This window comes from Nothoprocta perdicaria, unplaced genomic scaffold (genome assembly GCF_003342845.1).
Source record: "Nothoprocta perdicaria isolate Ctin4 unplaced genomic scaffold, notPer1 scaffold_13, whole genome shotgun sequence".
Taxonomy (NCBI): Eukaryota; Metazoa; Chordata; class Aves; order Tinamiformes; family Tinamidae; genus Nothoprocta; species Nothoprocta perdicaria.
The window spans coordinates 7,718,992-7,735,863 of NW_020454427.1; the positions used below are offsets into that span (position 1 = coordinate 7,718,992).

General features: G+C 43.7%; 1 protein-coding gene across 1 annotated transcript in view; it reads right to left on the reverse strand.

The window, feature by feature from the left end:
• Positions 1-427: 427 nt before the first annotated feature.
• Positions 428-16,872, reverse strand: part of TENM3 (teneurin transmembrane protein 3) — a 290,741-nt gene continuing 274,296 nt past the window's right edge. The window contains exons 25-28 of the mRNA XM_026033502.1: positions 11,887-12,183; positions 8,904-10,515; positions 6,641-6,771; positions 428-3,265 (exon numbers count right to left, since the gene is read on the reverse strand). Of these exons, the coding sequence (XP_025889287.1) occupies positions 2,510-3,265; positions 6,641-6,771; positions 8,904-10,515; positions 11,887-12,183 (2,796 nt within the window). The 3' untranslated portion in view covers positions 428-2,509. The remainder of the gene's footprint in view (positions 3,266-6,640; positions 6,772-8,903; positions 10,516-11,886; positions 12,184-16,872) is intronic.

Genomic DNA, 16,872 nt, shown 5'->3' on the forward strand with positions numbered 1-16,872 from the left:
TCATCTAAAATGATCACCAACAGATACTGTAATTTGTTGTTTATTGGTGCCAGAACAAAGGAGAAGGAACTGGTACACGTCAAGTAGAAGATATATTTCATTGTTGGCAGGTTATACAAGCTTTTCATATTCAAACAGAACAGAAACATTTGACATAATTTAGAATATGAGCCTATTTCGACAGAGAGCACTTACAGCATGCTAAATACAGTGCTGTGGAAGAGCCACCCAACAGGACTGCAAACACCCAGCATTTCACATGGCCAAACATGATAACGCAGCTCAATGACACGCCGCCGGGGTCCCACTGAGSCCCCGCTCTAAATTTAGGGCCCTCAAGACTTCAAGGGTAAAAATACTAACACCTAATCTGTGCTTTCATTCTAGTAGATGAGTAGCATTCGATATACGCGTGGTTAGTTCTGTATGCTCTACCAAAGACACACCTACAGGAACAGCACTGCTAACTGTRGATTCGGTAGCCGCTTGGCTGGGAGAAGTTCCAATCCGTTTACCAAACAATCCTAATGTGCAATTTGGAGTACGTAATACCATAGAATCTCAGAATACAAAGCAGTTAGAAAACTATTTTTATTACATCCACTTGAACCATTCATAGTTAAGACACGTTCACTTACTATGTTTTTGTCATTATAATACATGGATAGAAATACTGTGTATATTTCAATGAACATCAAAAAACTCCAATTTTGTCTCATCTTAAAAATATGACTTTTTGTGGCTGAATTTAGCGCTCAGGAGAGTAAAGCTCTGAGAACGGCTTCAGCCAAGAAGTAGAGCGGATGCCACAGATGCCGTCGCAGGCTTCCTATGAGGAACCAGCTGCACGCTTCAGTTCTGTCCTGCAACAAAGCAGACACGGGGGGGTCCTGGAGCAGGGCATGCCAAATCTATGGATTCTATGCGGAGATGCACACTGGGCACCAGGGTGACCCTTCCTCTCCCTCCCCACGGTCAGTCTTCGCAGCAGGGGGGTTCCAGGGCTCGGACCCACGGCACAGCCTTGCCTGCCCACAGAGCTGGGCCACGGGGACCCTTCCTCCCTCTGCGGTCGTAACATCTAAGAGAGTTGTATTATACAGAAGACAAAGTTGACAAAACTGGATGAAACTACATCATTTCTTCTTCTTCTTCTACACACAATGCGCCAAGCACCTGAGACACTATTCTCTCCGTTGTGAAACAAAGCTTCTAAAAAAACAACAGAAAACCCCACTTGGTACGAATAAATGTCCATTTATTACATCAGGGCTGGAAAAAGACAAGGAAAACCCAACCTATTAAAGTCTTCCATCATAATAAACGAGACTTATTTGGTTTCTGTGCCTTCTAACAATGACTGATGAAGTGGCACTGGCCTGGGTGACGGGAGAGGGGCGGCAGGGGAGGGAGCTGCGGTCGGATCGTGCCAGCCACTTTGGCATGTTCCATCCTATCAGCAGAGTGATAGATGCACAGCTTCAAACCTAATACAAAAATATTAACACTTTTGGACATTAGTCATCACTGTTATATCTCTACAATATAATCCTTTATACTGTACAGCTATAACGTAAAAGGTGCAATTCCTTTTGTTTTTTTTTTCTTTAAAAAAATCACACACAGCACACGTTTTTATCRTTTTATTTTTTAAGTATAAACTTTTTTAAACACTTTACATAAATTAACTCCTCTGAGACTAATATTTGATGTACAGTAAATTGTAATTCATATAAAAATCCATAAACAACTTGTCTCACATAATTTACAAAAAAATCAGGGTTTCCTTTGCTTATCTATAACAAGGATTCTACTGCCATTCCTCCCCCCAAGGCAAACCATGTTAGCATTGTAAAATCCATTATTAAATTCCCATGGTAGCATAAGTCACTTGTGCCAATGTCCTTTTAGAAAGCAGCACAGTTTAAAGCAGTTGGGTTGTCTATAAACAGTAATTTTTGCCCCATGTTTTAAAATTAACAGATATATATCACATCCTATGCAGAAAGAGAGAGAGAGAGAGAGAGAGAGAGAAAGAGAGAGACTATTTCTGTAAGCAAAGGTCAACAATTCAGTAATATTTGGAAACACTGTATGGGTCTGTATCGTAATTAAATACAGTGCCTCAAAGGAACAGGCAGCCTGTTGAAAAATCTTTAGGCCTTTTTTCTTTTCGTTGGTTTTTTTTTTCTTCTTCTTCCTTTTTCAATACTTCTCAGTCCAACTCGAGTGCAGCGATATGCATATGTAAACATATTCTTTAAAGCAGATCACCTTTAAGGTCACTGAGAAAAACAAAACAAAACAAAAAAGTTTTGTCATTAGCAGTTACCATTCTTCTGGAAGGCGCTCCTTTCCTTACAGAGTCCGTTCGGATTGTGCTACAGAAAAAAATCTGAGCAAAGGTGTAAGCTTAGGCTCAAGTAGTAATGCAGCAAACCAGTTTGGCCTCCTTTTCCGAAGCCACTTGGTACACGGTCTCTTTGGCAGCCTGAGCTAAGCCAGGGTGTTACCTCTTCCCTATCTCGCTTTGTCTGAGGAACTGTATGTTGTTAGCGCTGTCCGCCAATTCCGGATATTGCTCCACAGAGAGTACATAGTACCCATCGTATCCCTGCACCTTGCCGGCACTCAGCAGCTGCCTCTTTTCGCCCTCTGTCCAGAGGCGGGCGCCCTCCTCGCCGTCGCGCACGCGCTGCTGCTCCCGGGCCCAGGCGCTGGCCAGCGCGCGCTGGCGGGCCTGCTCCAGCACGCGGGCCTTCTCCTCGTCCAGCGTCATGCCGTAGCGCACGTGCAGCGCCAGCGCGCCGAACTGCATCTCCACGTCGGCGAACCTGCGAGTCCTGCCGCCCACCACCGTCGTGGACTGCGACACCGTCACGTTGATGCCGTTCTCCAGCGCCTTGCGCCCRCTCGTCAGCCGCAGCGTGCCCAGGTCGCTCTCGGGGGACGTGGTCTTGATGAAGTAGTGCGTGTCCTTGCCCTCGACGGTGAAGTGCAGGTTTTCCAGGTAGTAGGCGTTGTTGAGGACGGCCGCCACTTTTATGCAGTCCTCGTTGGCGATGTTGAGCACGTTGGTCTGCACGCGGCCTTGGTTCACGGCGAGCATCACCCCCTTGCCGATCAGGGACTTGACCGTGGCGAACCACAGCCACGACTTCTCGGCCCCGCATCGCCGCCGGCTCACCTGCACTTCGGCCATCTTTCCCAGGGACAGGAAAGCCTTCGACTGCCTCGCCACTTGTTGCTGCACCCCAGAAATTGGCTGCAAACGAGAACAGACACAAGTTTTAGCAACCATCTGCAGCCCTCTAGGTGCCAAACAGCCAGGCTTTCTTGGTGCGCTGCCCGGGGCCGACAACAGGATGTGCCACAGCCGACAGTGCTGAGGAGTTAATTAAAGCTGCATGCTGCTGGTTCTGCTGCATTACAAGGCTGTATGGCTGGTAATGTTCAGTGGGGTTTCTTTTCTGTCTCCCTGAGAACCTGCATGTGCACAAAATACGTAACTCGAGAAGCTGTTTGGTGGGCTACACAGGCCATGTCTTTGTGATACTGTTACTTAATATGGGAAAGAACTATCACACTGCAGTTCTGTTTCATCCTTCGAATCTGTCTGACTGTGATTTCTGCTTTTCAGATGGAGTAATGGGATCTCTTAGGAAAGCAGAGATTAGAGTACCAGGGAATCTGGCCTCAGTGCTCTCTGCTGGCTGTTCAACACCCTCCTTAGCATTGGTGGAGGGTATTGGACGAGCACTGCAAAACCCTGATCCTTTTTTTTTTGTTTGTTTAGTTGCTTTTCAAATTAGAGACAGTAATAATGGTTGTTTATGCTGTTATTTATATTGTTTTCATCCCATACAGACCTGACCCAGCCCCTTCCTGCAGCTCAGCTAGATGTGGAAGGGTAAAAGCATTACTTGGACTTACTACTCTGACTTATTACATTACCTCACATTGCATGTGGGCTTACAGCAGTGTTGGAGTGATGCCTGCGGTCCGCAGTAACTGTCTATCACGGCACCATCTAAACTGAGTGTTTTGCAGGTCATAAAGCTCCACTTCAAAATAAGTCCATGTCTCTTGGGTAGCTGCAGTCACAGCTGAACTGCAGGGAGTCTCTAGGTAAGGGCAGTAAAGGAAGGGGAGGAATCGAACCATGATGACAGTCTTTACAGTAAAAGAGAAAGCAGCAAAGAGTACAGGGCAGAAAGGTGGAATATTGGGAAATGATGCCCTTTCTTCCAAATAATTGCAGAAATTGATAAAAAGGGATCTGTGACAAAACTACAGCCAATTCAGTCAGGTGATCTTGCTCTAGTGGGGGCCGTCCGAGTATCTGCGCAGCGGCTGAGGCCTAAAGGAGCCCAGCAGCTTCTGTCTGGAGAGCTGCTGCAAGGGGAGGCAGCCACAGTTCCAATGGGTCAGGTCCGTGGAACTGGACTCTGCCTGAACGCACGGAGAGGTGCCCAAGTTCCTAACTGAGCAAGCCAGGGTAGGAGAATGTGTAGGACGCCTCCCGGAGCCCGCAGCACCATGTGTGCACGTGTGTGCTCCGCGAGGACAGGCCAGAGGCACAGGAGGGGCCGGGAGAGCGGCTCGGCGCCTGCGGCACCCACCGCAGCTCCCGTGGGACCTCGTGCAGGCGGCAGCTCCTGCGGGACAAACCTCGGCCCACGCGTGGAGGCAGCCCGGGCCGGCGCAGMGGGCAGCTGTCCTGGCCATGGTCTCAGCTGGACACGGGGAGGAAGGTTTTTAAATAGCACTGGCTGCCTTTTTGAAAAGCAGTTATTATAGATTACCAAGTTTATCTTCCAGTTGACCCGCTCCCCTTTCAGTAAAATACTGTTTAACTCATTTGATAAATGAGGCCACAGTCTGCTCCATCTTCCCAAATTTCTGGGTAGGAAACCAAGCAGGAATCATTAACCACCTCCTACAGTCCTTGCTGCCAATCGGAGAGGACAGCTCCCGCGGGAATGACACACTGGCTGGGGCTCTCCCCTCCTCTCAAATATTGGGCATTCCTCTCTATCCATACTTGCTAATAAGCATGGATTTCGGCTGCTCCAACTCCTACATGAGCACTGCAGAGCACGAAACAYGCTCCAGATGGGACACTCCTCGTTAAGAGCAGCAAGATGTTAGAGCACCTTTGTAATGAGAGAGCCTGTTTAGTTTTAACACGCACCCTCGGGGCTCCCAAGCAAAACCGGGCAGGTCGGCAAAGCTCAGAAAGTTTCAAAATGCTGAGTGGTTTGTGTGTTCACTCCTGGCTGCYCGTTGTAATTGCTTGTGCAGCAGTGAGTATCAAACCTGCAGCTTCTTCCAACCTGGGAGTTTCTAATAGATTTTTTTCCTCTCTCTCTGTTACGTCTCATACCCTGGCATTCCTTGCTGTTGTTGAGCTCTTCACTTGAAGGAAATTTTTTCACCACAACCCATCTGTTCTTATCTCTCTGACTAGACCTTGCCGGCACGCTACTTTTTGTTGCTTTACTGAATAATTGTTTTGTGTARCCCTTTGAGCTCTAAATGAACATCCACAGAGAGTTCTTTGCAACTAAGCCTGGGGCCAGGCTTTATCCCCCGTGGGTGTCACCCTGCCTAGACGCTTCCAGGTTCCTCACTGCCTCTGCTGCTCATGAAAGGCACTGCTCATGCAGTGCTCCGAGGTTACTGTTACCCTGTTACTCAAATCATGACATATCTATATATGTATGCATATATGGGGTCACTCCATGTGTGCAGAGCTCCTTTCTGWGTGCTCCCTCTGTTCCACTCTTTCAATGATTTTTGCCTAAATTAGGTTGTAAGGTTCAAGWTCACATCCCCTTTCTTTGGGAACAAGACGTGTTTTTGATTCACGATTCGATTACCCATTTAACTGTCTCAGTATTTCTTTACTGAGGATTCTGGGATTTTAAAGGGCAAAGACCTCTGAATAACCTGCATTTGTAAACATCATACTCTTAAATAGTAGATTTGGATCTTAAACTTCACATTTATTCCTTCTATCATTTAAAAACTGTAGCAGGGTTTCTAGCTTTCACTTATTTTTTTTTTCTCCATAGGAAAGAACTTCATAAGCACCTGGAGTTCTGGTTTTATGTAACATAATGGGTTTTACCTCAGGTAATTTCAATTTCAATATTTTATCTTTACATATAAAGCATGGTTAATATTAAAGACAGTAAAACTGTGGTGGTGCCCGGTATGCATAATTTATATCACCTGTTCTTCTGTTTTTTTTCACAGTCTATTTTTTACCACAGTGTTCACTTTCTGCTTTCCGGCAGAGGTTAGTATACATTCAATCCCTGCAGTTTCTGCCAGGAAACTTCAACATCTTAAAAGAGTCTTAAAGTTCTCTCCTTTGATTACTCTCTTTCTGCGTTTGTCCTACTGCTGAAAGCAAACAAAAGATTATTTAAAATTTCATCTAACTTAGTGCTAATTCATGAGGAAGGCACCATCCGTAATTTCCTGAATTCCTTAGAAAACAGATAGAATTTGGAGGTATGGAAAGCACTGTTCAGATGAAAGTTAGCAGTAACACTCAGAACTATCTTGCCTAGTAAGTTCTCAGTATAGAGGAATAATGTGTTTGGGTTGTGTGTTTAGTTTTGTTTCTTACTGGTATATCCTCCCATTGCTGGCTCTTCACAAGTTCATAAGAAGGTTCTGTTAAGTCAAATTTGGGAACAGGAAATCCAGGAATGGCGTTGTGCAGGTGGAAGCCAAATGTCACCAACCAGCTGTTAACATCTGAAAGAAAATTACACAAGAAGAAAAACATTAGACGTGTTTCCTATTTTGCAACTAATGGTTACCCGTTTTACATGACATAACTTTTGGCATAGTTGATTTTCTCCTGTTTCATCAAAATCATTCCCCACTCTTCCTTTTGATCTGTATGGCTTTGGGTTTGTGTGACTGCTAGGGCATCTGCTGATGTTGAGAAGAGAGTCCACCCCTGTGCTGCTGAAGAGCTGCACTGCAACCTTGTGAAAGGCACCGAGGGTCTCAGCAAGTTYAGAGGCCTCAGTGGCTTCTAGAACAAATCCAGCAGCACAATCAAAATGGGATGTCTTTCTAAGAAAGCCTGATCCAATTAGGATTTCGTGGTCAGGGGGAACTCTCTGTCCACACGTCATCATCAATACCTTGAAACAAGGAGAACAAGTGCTGCAGAGCACATCCTGTCCTTATATTTGTGTTACTCTAAACTACACCTGAAATAATACCTATACACTCARTTACCTTTTATAGGGTTTGGCAGATGTTTTTTAGTGATCCAAGAGAATACTCCCCCTCTTCATGATGAAGCTGGACTGATGAAAGTAAAAGCTAATAAATATATATTACAATGGCATCAGTAAGTAGATAGATGTAATACTATATTAGTGTTAAATAGCATTATTTATGATAAGCCAAGAATGTTGGCTAAGTAAAAATGGTTGGGGCAACAGAAGTGCTCATCCTTACTAATTTCTGTCTGTCTGGGCTATTTGTCACATACTTAGCAGAAGTTATGTTAGCTCAGCAGAAATTGGCAGGGTACTTTCTATTAAGTCCAGTAATTTCCATTTAAGAAGACCAGAAATATCTCGAAGAAGGAATAGATCTTTCCAAATCTTAAAAGAATAAAAAGTATTTATTTTAAAATATTTTCTAACCTTTCTAGAAAAATGACAAGCCTCATTAAATTCTAGATCTAAAACTGCCTTCCAGCCTAATTAGTCATTGTAGAGCTAAGCTTATGTAAGTAGCCTGGGTCTACATATTCTGTGTATCAAGGATTTTAATAGAAGAACTAAAACTGTATTTTAAGGGCAGTTTTTGAACTGGCTACCTCACCTTCACTGTCACAAAGATTCCGACTGCAACTGCATCCCCTATAGCACATGCTGCTAAGAGAGGGCCTGTTCAAGGGTCTGCTGTCAGCCTTACTTGCAGGAGCCTGCCAGCAACCCTGTGGAAAGGTGCTGTGTGTTAAATGCAAATCTAAGTTCATTGGCTTCCCAATATGCTTCTCCGAGGGACAGTCTCACAGCTCATTTCTAAGAGCAGCTCAGCCCCTCCTGTAGTTTGGCACTGTCTATGTAAAATAGKTCAGATTATTTGCACCTATTCGGTTATGGGAATTCAAGTTTATTCAGCCAGGCACTTTTCAGGAATGTCTGCTGATGTGCAGTCAGTTTTTTCTTTTTTTTAATTTAGATAATTGTGTATTACATTAATCAGTGTGTCTTACTCAATCTAGATCAACAAAAGCATATAGGTTGCCTAATATTAACTCAGTTGTATACAAAGTGGCATCTTGGTAGCATTCTATTGCCAAAAGTTGTTCTTACTCATTTTCCTACATTCTGTTCCCATTCCCTGCTCCCAGCTTTCTACTCCTTTCTCTCAGCCAATTTACCTTAACAGCCTTGCAAGAACTTGGCAAGTACCAACCAATTTGTAGTGGCTACCTAAGTCGATGTCTAAAGCTACATGTGATTTTGATATACCCTTTATTTTCAAGATCTCCCTTTCACTATTTTACCATTTCTATCATCACTTTTACAATGGTTAATCTGACTGGGATGTGCCTAATGCTTCCTCATAAGGAATTTTCCCAAATATGACATATTAAGATAACTCTCCAAAACTGTGAATTCCAATCTAAATTGGAAATATGGTTTCCAACATCCTCAGGCTAGCTCCCATCTGGATCAATTTTGTTGAACTGATCCAAAATGCCAAGTTCTTTCCTGAAGAATTACCTTCCCTTTCTCTACTAACCTTCCCCAGACAATATCCTTAGCCCACATGATCAGATTCCAGATTTTGAGATTACAGAAAGACAGGTTCTTGAGCAAGTGGGAGGCAGTCTGGCAATAGTGTTCATTTACCTGTGATATAATCCTTCACATCATGTATCTTGCTGGCCGGGTTGTTGTTTCTGAACATGTACAAATTAAAAGGAGCTGGGTCTTTCCCAATTCTTTTCCAGATCTCGATATCAGGTGTGGTCCATCGGCCTGCCATTATGTCATAATCTCTCTCTCCAAAGTGGACTAGCTTGGTCAGGGGGTCATACAAGCCCCCATGGAAGCCTATTACCAGCTGAAAGTCAAGGTTAGAGTCAAAGTAGATCTCTCCATAAGCAGTGTATTGAATTTGCTTAAGCATGAGACCGTTGCTACTAAAAACAGCCAATGGTGTCCCTGTATTGTCTGACGCAATGTAGAACTCATCACCACTGCTAATTTCCATGGCAAAAAGATGTCCTTGCAGGTCATAATAGAGAGACGTGATTTCAGAACTGGAGTGGTTGTATACGTGCGTTATCCTGGTCGGATAAGTAAGGTCTGCATAGAAGAACTGGAGATGCTGTCCAAGGCTAGTCTTAGTGGAAACTCGCCGTCCGAGTCCRTCATACCGGTAAATGACCGTCCACCCGCTGCCTTTGCTGTACACTCTYGTAAGGAGGCCCTTGGAGCTGTACTCAAAGATCTCGGTGCCCCTCTGTCGCAGGAATCCATCCTCATCTAAGCGGTACTGAACGTCACCGAGTCGAGTTATTCTGTCTCTCAGGTCATAGCGAAGCGGCGTCAAGCGGGCACTGTTGCTGGGGTTGAGCAAATGGAGGTTGCCATTCAAGTCATAGTTGTATCGCCACATGATTTTTTCATTTAGATAGACTGTCTGGAGCTGACCATCTACATCATATTCATAGGCGTATTTTGTGGTGTTGGCAAACGGTCCAATCTTGATTTCTCTTTTTGTCACTCGTCCCATGTTATCGTACTGAATTGTAATCCAATACATTAACGACCTAAATATTTCATACTGAATTTCCTTGATGCGGCCATGGGCATCAAAGTGTTTTGTGTAAGTCATTACAGCCGTAGAAATGATCTGGTTGATATCATAATATATGACGCCGAATTTTCCAAACTGCTCCACTTTACCAGAGATATCATCGAACTGGTACAGATCTATGGGCAGGGGCGTTTCGTTGATGACGCCCTGCATGCTGGTCACTCGGAAGCTGTTGTCGTAGCTGTAGTCAAACCGGGCATTGACCATTCCGTCCTCGCTGAAGCGGAATATCTGCCTGTCGATCAGCGGGCCGATCTGCCTGTACCTAATGGTGCAGATGAAACCATCACTTTGGAGGTTCACCGTTTTCAGGACGCCGGCCGTCTCGTCGTAAGTGAAGCTGACTCTCGTGCTGTCGTACAGGATTTCGGAGAGCTTGGTCTGCCGCCTGTACTTGAACAGCACTCTCCGGCTCGTGCCCAGGAACGCCGTTTGAAGGAGCTGTCCTTCTTCGTTGTAGTCCATTATGACCGAGGCGTTGCTCTCSGGGGGGTTGTAGATATTCCGGTAGTAGCCGATGGAGCGGATGGTCTGCATGGTGTGCCGGGCCACGCTCGGCATGGTGACGGCCGAGAGCCGGTCCAACAGATCGTATTCAAAGATGTACTGCCGCTGGCTATGAAGCAGAAGAACCATTGACTGGAAATTAAGAACAGGCTTTTACCATGTGACAAATGGTGGAGCGTCACCCGCCACCCCCGGCACGCACACACACACTGACACTATTTCTTGACAAAGATGTGACATTCCCACTTGAGAAAATTATCTCCTCTTTAATTGAGTTATCCTTGACCTTGCATGTTGTTAACATATCCCTGCCTAATTTACTTGGATGCTTAATTGTAAGGGGTTCTGTAATTAGTGGTTCCACATTCATAATTTGCTACTTGTTATGACTGTATCACTCTTTTATCAAGCACTCACAGCTAAACAGCAGATTGTCAATGGATTCAGATAAGTCATGTTTAATGTGGGAAGCGGCAAAACTGTCTTAGAGCCATTAACTCCCAAGGAGAACAACATATGGGAGAGACAATTTCTCCCCTACAATTAGAGATAATTTTGAACAATTTGAATAGCCTGAGATCCCTGAATACTGCATTCTTGTTCTGTAAGTGTTTTAGACAAGGGCAAAACAATTGTTTGATTATTTACATCAAAAGGAGCTACTTGGAGTCATTCTGGCATTTTTTCTGATGTGTGGCTACTATGAATCATAGCTCTTGATTAAATTATGTCAGCAATGGCTAGGAAGTAATACTTGCTGAACAACAAATTCAATAGGAATATATTTAAACCACAGAAAGAAATGGATTCTGTTTTGCYGCAGTAGGCATGAGATCTCACAAAGGAGATTTTCACAGATATTTCAGAAAGGACAGCTATCATTCTGCAGTCGTTATATATAAAAATTTCAGATCTTGTGCCTACCATTTAATTGTGCGATTTAATTGTAGGCTGCAACACACAGCAAGCAAAAATTGACAGCTGTAAGTATTTAGAAATGAGAATTTTCCTCTGTAGCCAAAAAAGAAAAAAAAAAAAGGAGCAAAGTACAAAATCATGGGTGCAAATGCATAATTTTCAGCTGAATTGCAGTGTAGAGATCTATCTCCTGTACCTTCTTTTAGGGGTGATGATGAAAGGCAAGAAAGGATGCTTCTAGCTTGTGGCCTAAATAATTTAGAAGGACCTTAGTGTCTAGAAATTAGCAAAGGCTTGGTTGTGTACCTTTTGCACAAAACATTCTCACACGAATCATCTTGTTGCTCAGCACAAATGAAAGGTGCTGGTATTGTTCCTATACTGGGGTGCCCAGAACTGAACACAGTACTCCAGGTGCGGCCTCACCAGAGCTGAGTAGAGGGGCAGAATCACCTCTCTTGACCTGCTGGCAACACTCCTCCTGATGCAGGCCAGGATCCCAYTGTTTCTCGTTTTGTGCTCAGCAGTTGGACGCCACACAGTTTGAACAGAGCCTGAGTTAAGGAATCGGCGTTTGCCCTTTACCTTTTCCAAATACGTGTAGCTCCACGTCTTGCCGTCGGCGAACACGCGCGACACGATCCTCCCCTGCCCGTCGTACTCGATTTTCTCGCTCGTGGTGCCGCGCTGGATGCTGCCGATGTGCCCGCTGGACGAGTAGGTGACGTTGACAGCCATGAGCTTGCTGCTGGGCAGCCACAGCGTCGGGTGCCCCGACGTGTCGTAGGCGATCCGCAGCAGAAACTTGCGGTGGTCGTCGTAGATCTTCTCCGTCTTCGTGGTTCGGTCGAAGTCAACTGAAAGGAGGTTTCTGCCGTTAACCTTTGAAAGCAAACAGATGACACAGTAAAGCGTGCGATTTTAAACACTAGCCACCTATTACTTCCACCAAGTGCCAGCGAGTCTTTAAATATCGTTTACAGTGATTCATTGGYGCTGCGCGTAAATTAATTTAGCAACTTCTTGATGTAAATGTGAGGCACTATATTAGCAGCGATTTTAAAAGGTTTCATTACGTGAAGAGATGGCCCAGAGTTTGTGGCAATTTGTGCCCTTTCTTGATGCTTAGCGTAAAGTTAAGAAGATGCTGAAAGATACACACCGAAAACTTCTGTTATAAATGGTGCTATTTCAGAGGACAAGCTATTTCATTTGCAGGCAGCATGAAATACATATAYATATATATATAAAATTCTTGTTAAAGCATATTCCCAGAAAAAGTTCATCTGATTTAGAGCAGTCACCCTAAGAAAGAACTGCATCCCAGTCCTCCACAGCAAGCTTTTTTTAAAACAGTAAATATGAAGTTAAGGTTTTCAAAAGCATGTTTAATACTCCTTTTCGGATTGAAAAGTTTCTAGAGTAAAGTTTCCCCCTTTTGGATCAGATGAAAATTTGATTCTGGATTAGATCCACAGCAGTAATGTATTTCAGATGCTGAAATCTTTTAGGGATGATTATGTCTTTCTCCTAGCTCCCTGGCCAACTAAAGCAATTAGCAACTGGAAGACTATTGACCTTCTGAAAACAGTTAAAAATGCTTCTGAACAGCCTGTCTGCTTTACTTTTTCCTTACTAGCAATTCTCTATCCCTCCCGTACTGTTTAATACAGAAGCCTCTCTATATCCTTTGCTCATCTGCAAAAGCCTCCTGCCACTGCTGTGTCCAGTTATTCCAGATAAAGATGAAACACAGATAACCGAGGGTTTTTTCCAATGCTATATCTTGCTGACATATGGGAAGCTGAGGACAAATGAACACRTAGCTGTGTTTACTAAGGATTAAAAAAAATCTAAGTACTGACAAGCAATAGAAGAGAAGCATACATTACAAAGATGTGCAGAGAGATGGCTAAATAGTAGTTAGAAAAAAAACAGATATGCTGATCAAAACGAGGATTTTAACACTTTCCAGGGGTGCATGTTCAAAATCTGCGTGGTATGGACTTTAGTGCGTTTACTTTGAGGCCAATGAGCTGCTAAAAGATCAATACAAATTAGATTCTTTGCTATTGGTATAAAGGGTATTAAAGTGCTAGTGATGGGTCATAGGGAAATCTGAAAAAAATAACCTCCAGATGCTCCTTTGTGTTTAAATGTGGGTGTACACACAAATACATGTACCAAATAAATAGTATTTTTTAATAATTGATATTTTAGTATATTCCTTAGTTATCTCTTTTTTTCTTGACTTCCTTTTTTTTAAATGCGATCACTAGTATGAAAACAAGCTGTATTATCCATTTCAGAACAAAAATCACGCTTTCATGAAAATATTTAAGTGAGGAACACAGTCTAGCAGATGCAGAATAGTTATTTTGCATATTCAGTGTGCCATCAAATGTTTTTTAAATATACTTTGAAAATTTAATGCTACAAGGCTGATTCCAATAGTAGCTTAAACTTAAAAACAGAGCATTCCCATTCCCTTCCCTTTCTTCTGCTTTGAGGACTTATAACATTTTCTTTTCTTTTTTTTTTAAACTTTTACAACATTTACAGTTGTATCATTTGCCTAAGTTCCCTCTTCTGTATTCAGCCATCCTTATCTCACGCTTCCATTTCTCAGCCTCTCCTCCACACGCCTGAACCCATCTCTGTCTCTCCCTGCTTTGTTTCTCTGAACTCCTTCGTTTSTCCCTACCCTCCCTGATCTTACATCTAATTAACGCTTTCTATTAATTGTACTGCCTGCCTTGCAGGCTCAGAACCTGGTTTCTGAATGGGCAAGGAGAGAAGCGTGTCCTCACGGTCGAGGCAGACGGCCACGCGCGTGCGGCTCATTTCTTGTCCAAGCGCATTCCCCCAGGGAAAACTGCTGCAAATTCCCTCATCATTCTCCCTCGCTCGCTGCCTTTCCCGCTAAACAGGATAACAATGGCCCTTACCTTCTCACCACCCTGGGTAAGCAGCAGAACATAGGGAAGACAATTGCTTCTTTCCGCAGCCGGATTAAGGCTCCCAAGATCTGCTGGTGGAGCCTCATCACCAGGTGCTTGGGCTTTTGCTGAGATGGGCTCCGCTTACATAACCTCGTAATACAGGTGACAGTTAAAGTTACAAAAAAAAAAACCCTAAATGTGTTGGTGATTCACTGGACACCAGTATGGGCCTGGGCTGTCACACRCTGCTGTCAATTGAAGAGCGCTCTACTTAACAGCAGGTTTCCTACACCAAAATGCTGCTACAGCAAAACTTAAACGTGTCTTGTTACTGTGCTGGAGACCATCATACTCCAAATATATTTGATAACTCTGGGCTTTACTCTGGCAAAAACAGTAATTCAGGAAACTTTCAGTGAATAAACACTTCATGAGACAAGCCCGTGACAGCCCCTCAATACCATCTTGCCACAGTTTAGTAATTAAAGTGCCCATCTGTCTTGCTCTGCTTTAACTCCCGTTTTTCCTCACGGCAGCTCGCTGAGAAGCATGGAACCACGTGGTGACATTACATGGAAACACGCAGTGACACTGAACCTGGAAACACGTGGTGACACTGTCTGGAACGACACCCCACGAGGAGTTGGGCGGCCCTGCTACGTCCTGGCCAGATTCCAGAGGGATGGAGGAGCCAGGGCCTCCTGGCCCTCGGCGCAGGCCTGCGGCCCTTGCAGTGGAGCTCTCAGCAGTGCCTCGGTGCAAGAGCTGCGCGACGAAGCGTCTGCCCGGCCTCCCCCAAGTGCCCCCACAGCCTCTGTCGCGTCCCCCAAGCGCCCCCACAGCCTCTGTAATGTCCCCAAGCGCCCCCACAGCCTCTGTCAGGTCGGGGCTGTGGGCAGCGCTGCCACAGAGCGGCTGCCGGCAGGAACGAGGGGCGCCGGAGCCAACGCAGCGTGCCCGACTAATTCCAAACACAGGCCAACAAAGCAGGAGTGGGACACCGCAAGGCTGAGTGAATATCGTGTTTGATACAGGCTGTATCTTAGTTACTTCTGTTTTTGTCGGCTTGCTCTTTTTTCCCCTATATGAAATGGTGAAACTAGTGGTCGTTCACATTTTAAAAAGACAATTAGGTGTGGGTAGAACTAATACACAATAAAAATCCAAGGAATCACCATGGAACATGTTTTGTGGTGTCACATAAAATGCATATAATGCAGTAACTGTGTCTTGTATATACGTACATCTACTGGCAATATCTTTTGTCACTGATTTTGTCTACAGTTGTCTTCTCTGCAGCACATTGCTATTGACAAATCTGTTGGTGGAATGATGAGCAAGAATAATTTATTCTTGTTTTTKCAGTTGCGTTCTTCTCGCTACTTTCCTTCACCAGCAACTGGGTTCCTACATAACCCAGTTTCWAGAAAAACCTTCCACTTTTTTCCTCTGATGCCAAGTTTCTTTTCTTTTTGAAGCAGTTTTCTCTTACTAGCCAGTATTCTCTTCCTGCCCTACTTCTCCCATATGTATTATACTTTTTATTACTTCTATTTTATCTTCATCTATAATCTTTCACTTTTCCCTCTTGTTAAATTTCTCTGCTGTTCCTTCTTTCTTCTCAACTCTTTCAAGTTAGAGTTGTGCATGATGCTTCTCCTACCTCCTCTGTACTTGAATGTCAAAGTTTTGCTTCAATTATGAGAACCTGACTCCCAGAGATCTGTTTTGCTGCCAAAACCAACACATCATTGGTAGGGTTAATTTGCTTTTTCTTGAGCTTCYTTCATGCATGAACTGGCTATTATCCCACTTTGCTAGGCTAGATATATTATCCCACTTTGCTAAGTAATGAAATGGCTATGAACTAGAACCAAAAAGACAAGCATGTAAGCATGGCTTCTCTATTTCTTGGCCCTATCCACATAAAAGCGTTGCCAAAGCTACATAAAAGTTTGCTGTTCTTAGGCAGCAGCCATTGCACATAATAATTCTTCCTTCTTGGAAAAAAAAAAMCCCAGTTCTTGTAGAAYAAGTATACAAGAGTTATATAAGATGCATGACAGCCTTCCCTCCCTTCACGTCCCAGAGAAAGAGTTCAAATGGCAAGTCACCCCTTACAAGCGGAGAGGAGCCATGTGAAATTACTTACCTTTATTTCATATACCACCTAGACCTTATTTTAAAGAAATGGGTTCATTTCTAATAGCAAGTCAGCCCCCTGCTGTGGTCTTGAAATGGTCTCCTGGCAACCCAATTCTAAATGCTTAATCTCTGTTGTCTTTACCAAATGGCTGTCATAAATCATAGTTTGCTTGCTACTTGCATTTCGCCCACTCTATAGGAATAAGAAATGCCAACAAAATGGTAAAGACATATGTTAGAGGAATATGCTGCAAGCATGTACACATGCATGCAAAGTTAAACCCTTTCTACTAGAAATAAGTTATGCTACAACTTTTAGTGCAAATAAAAAGAAAATASTAAGCCTGTTCTAATTTATGGAAGAATATTTTTTTAAAAGTTCTAAATGTTATCTTCAAATGTGTGAATTCAGTATTAATACAAAAAAAATGACAGAAAGCAAAAAATCAGTCTCTTTATACTGATTCATTATAAGGCATTCCAG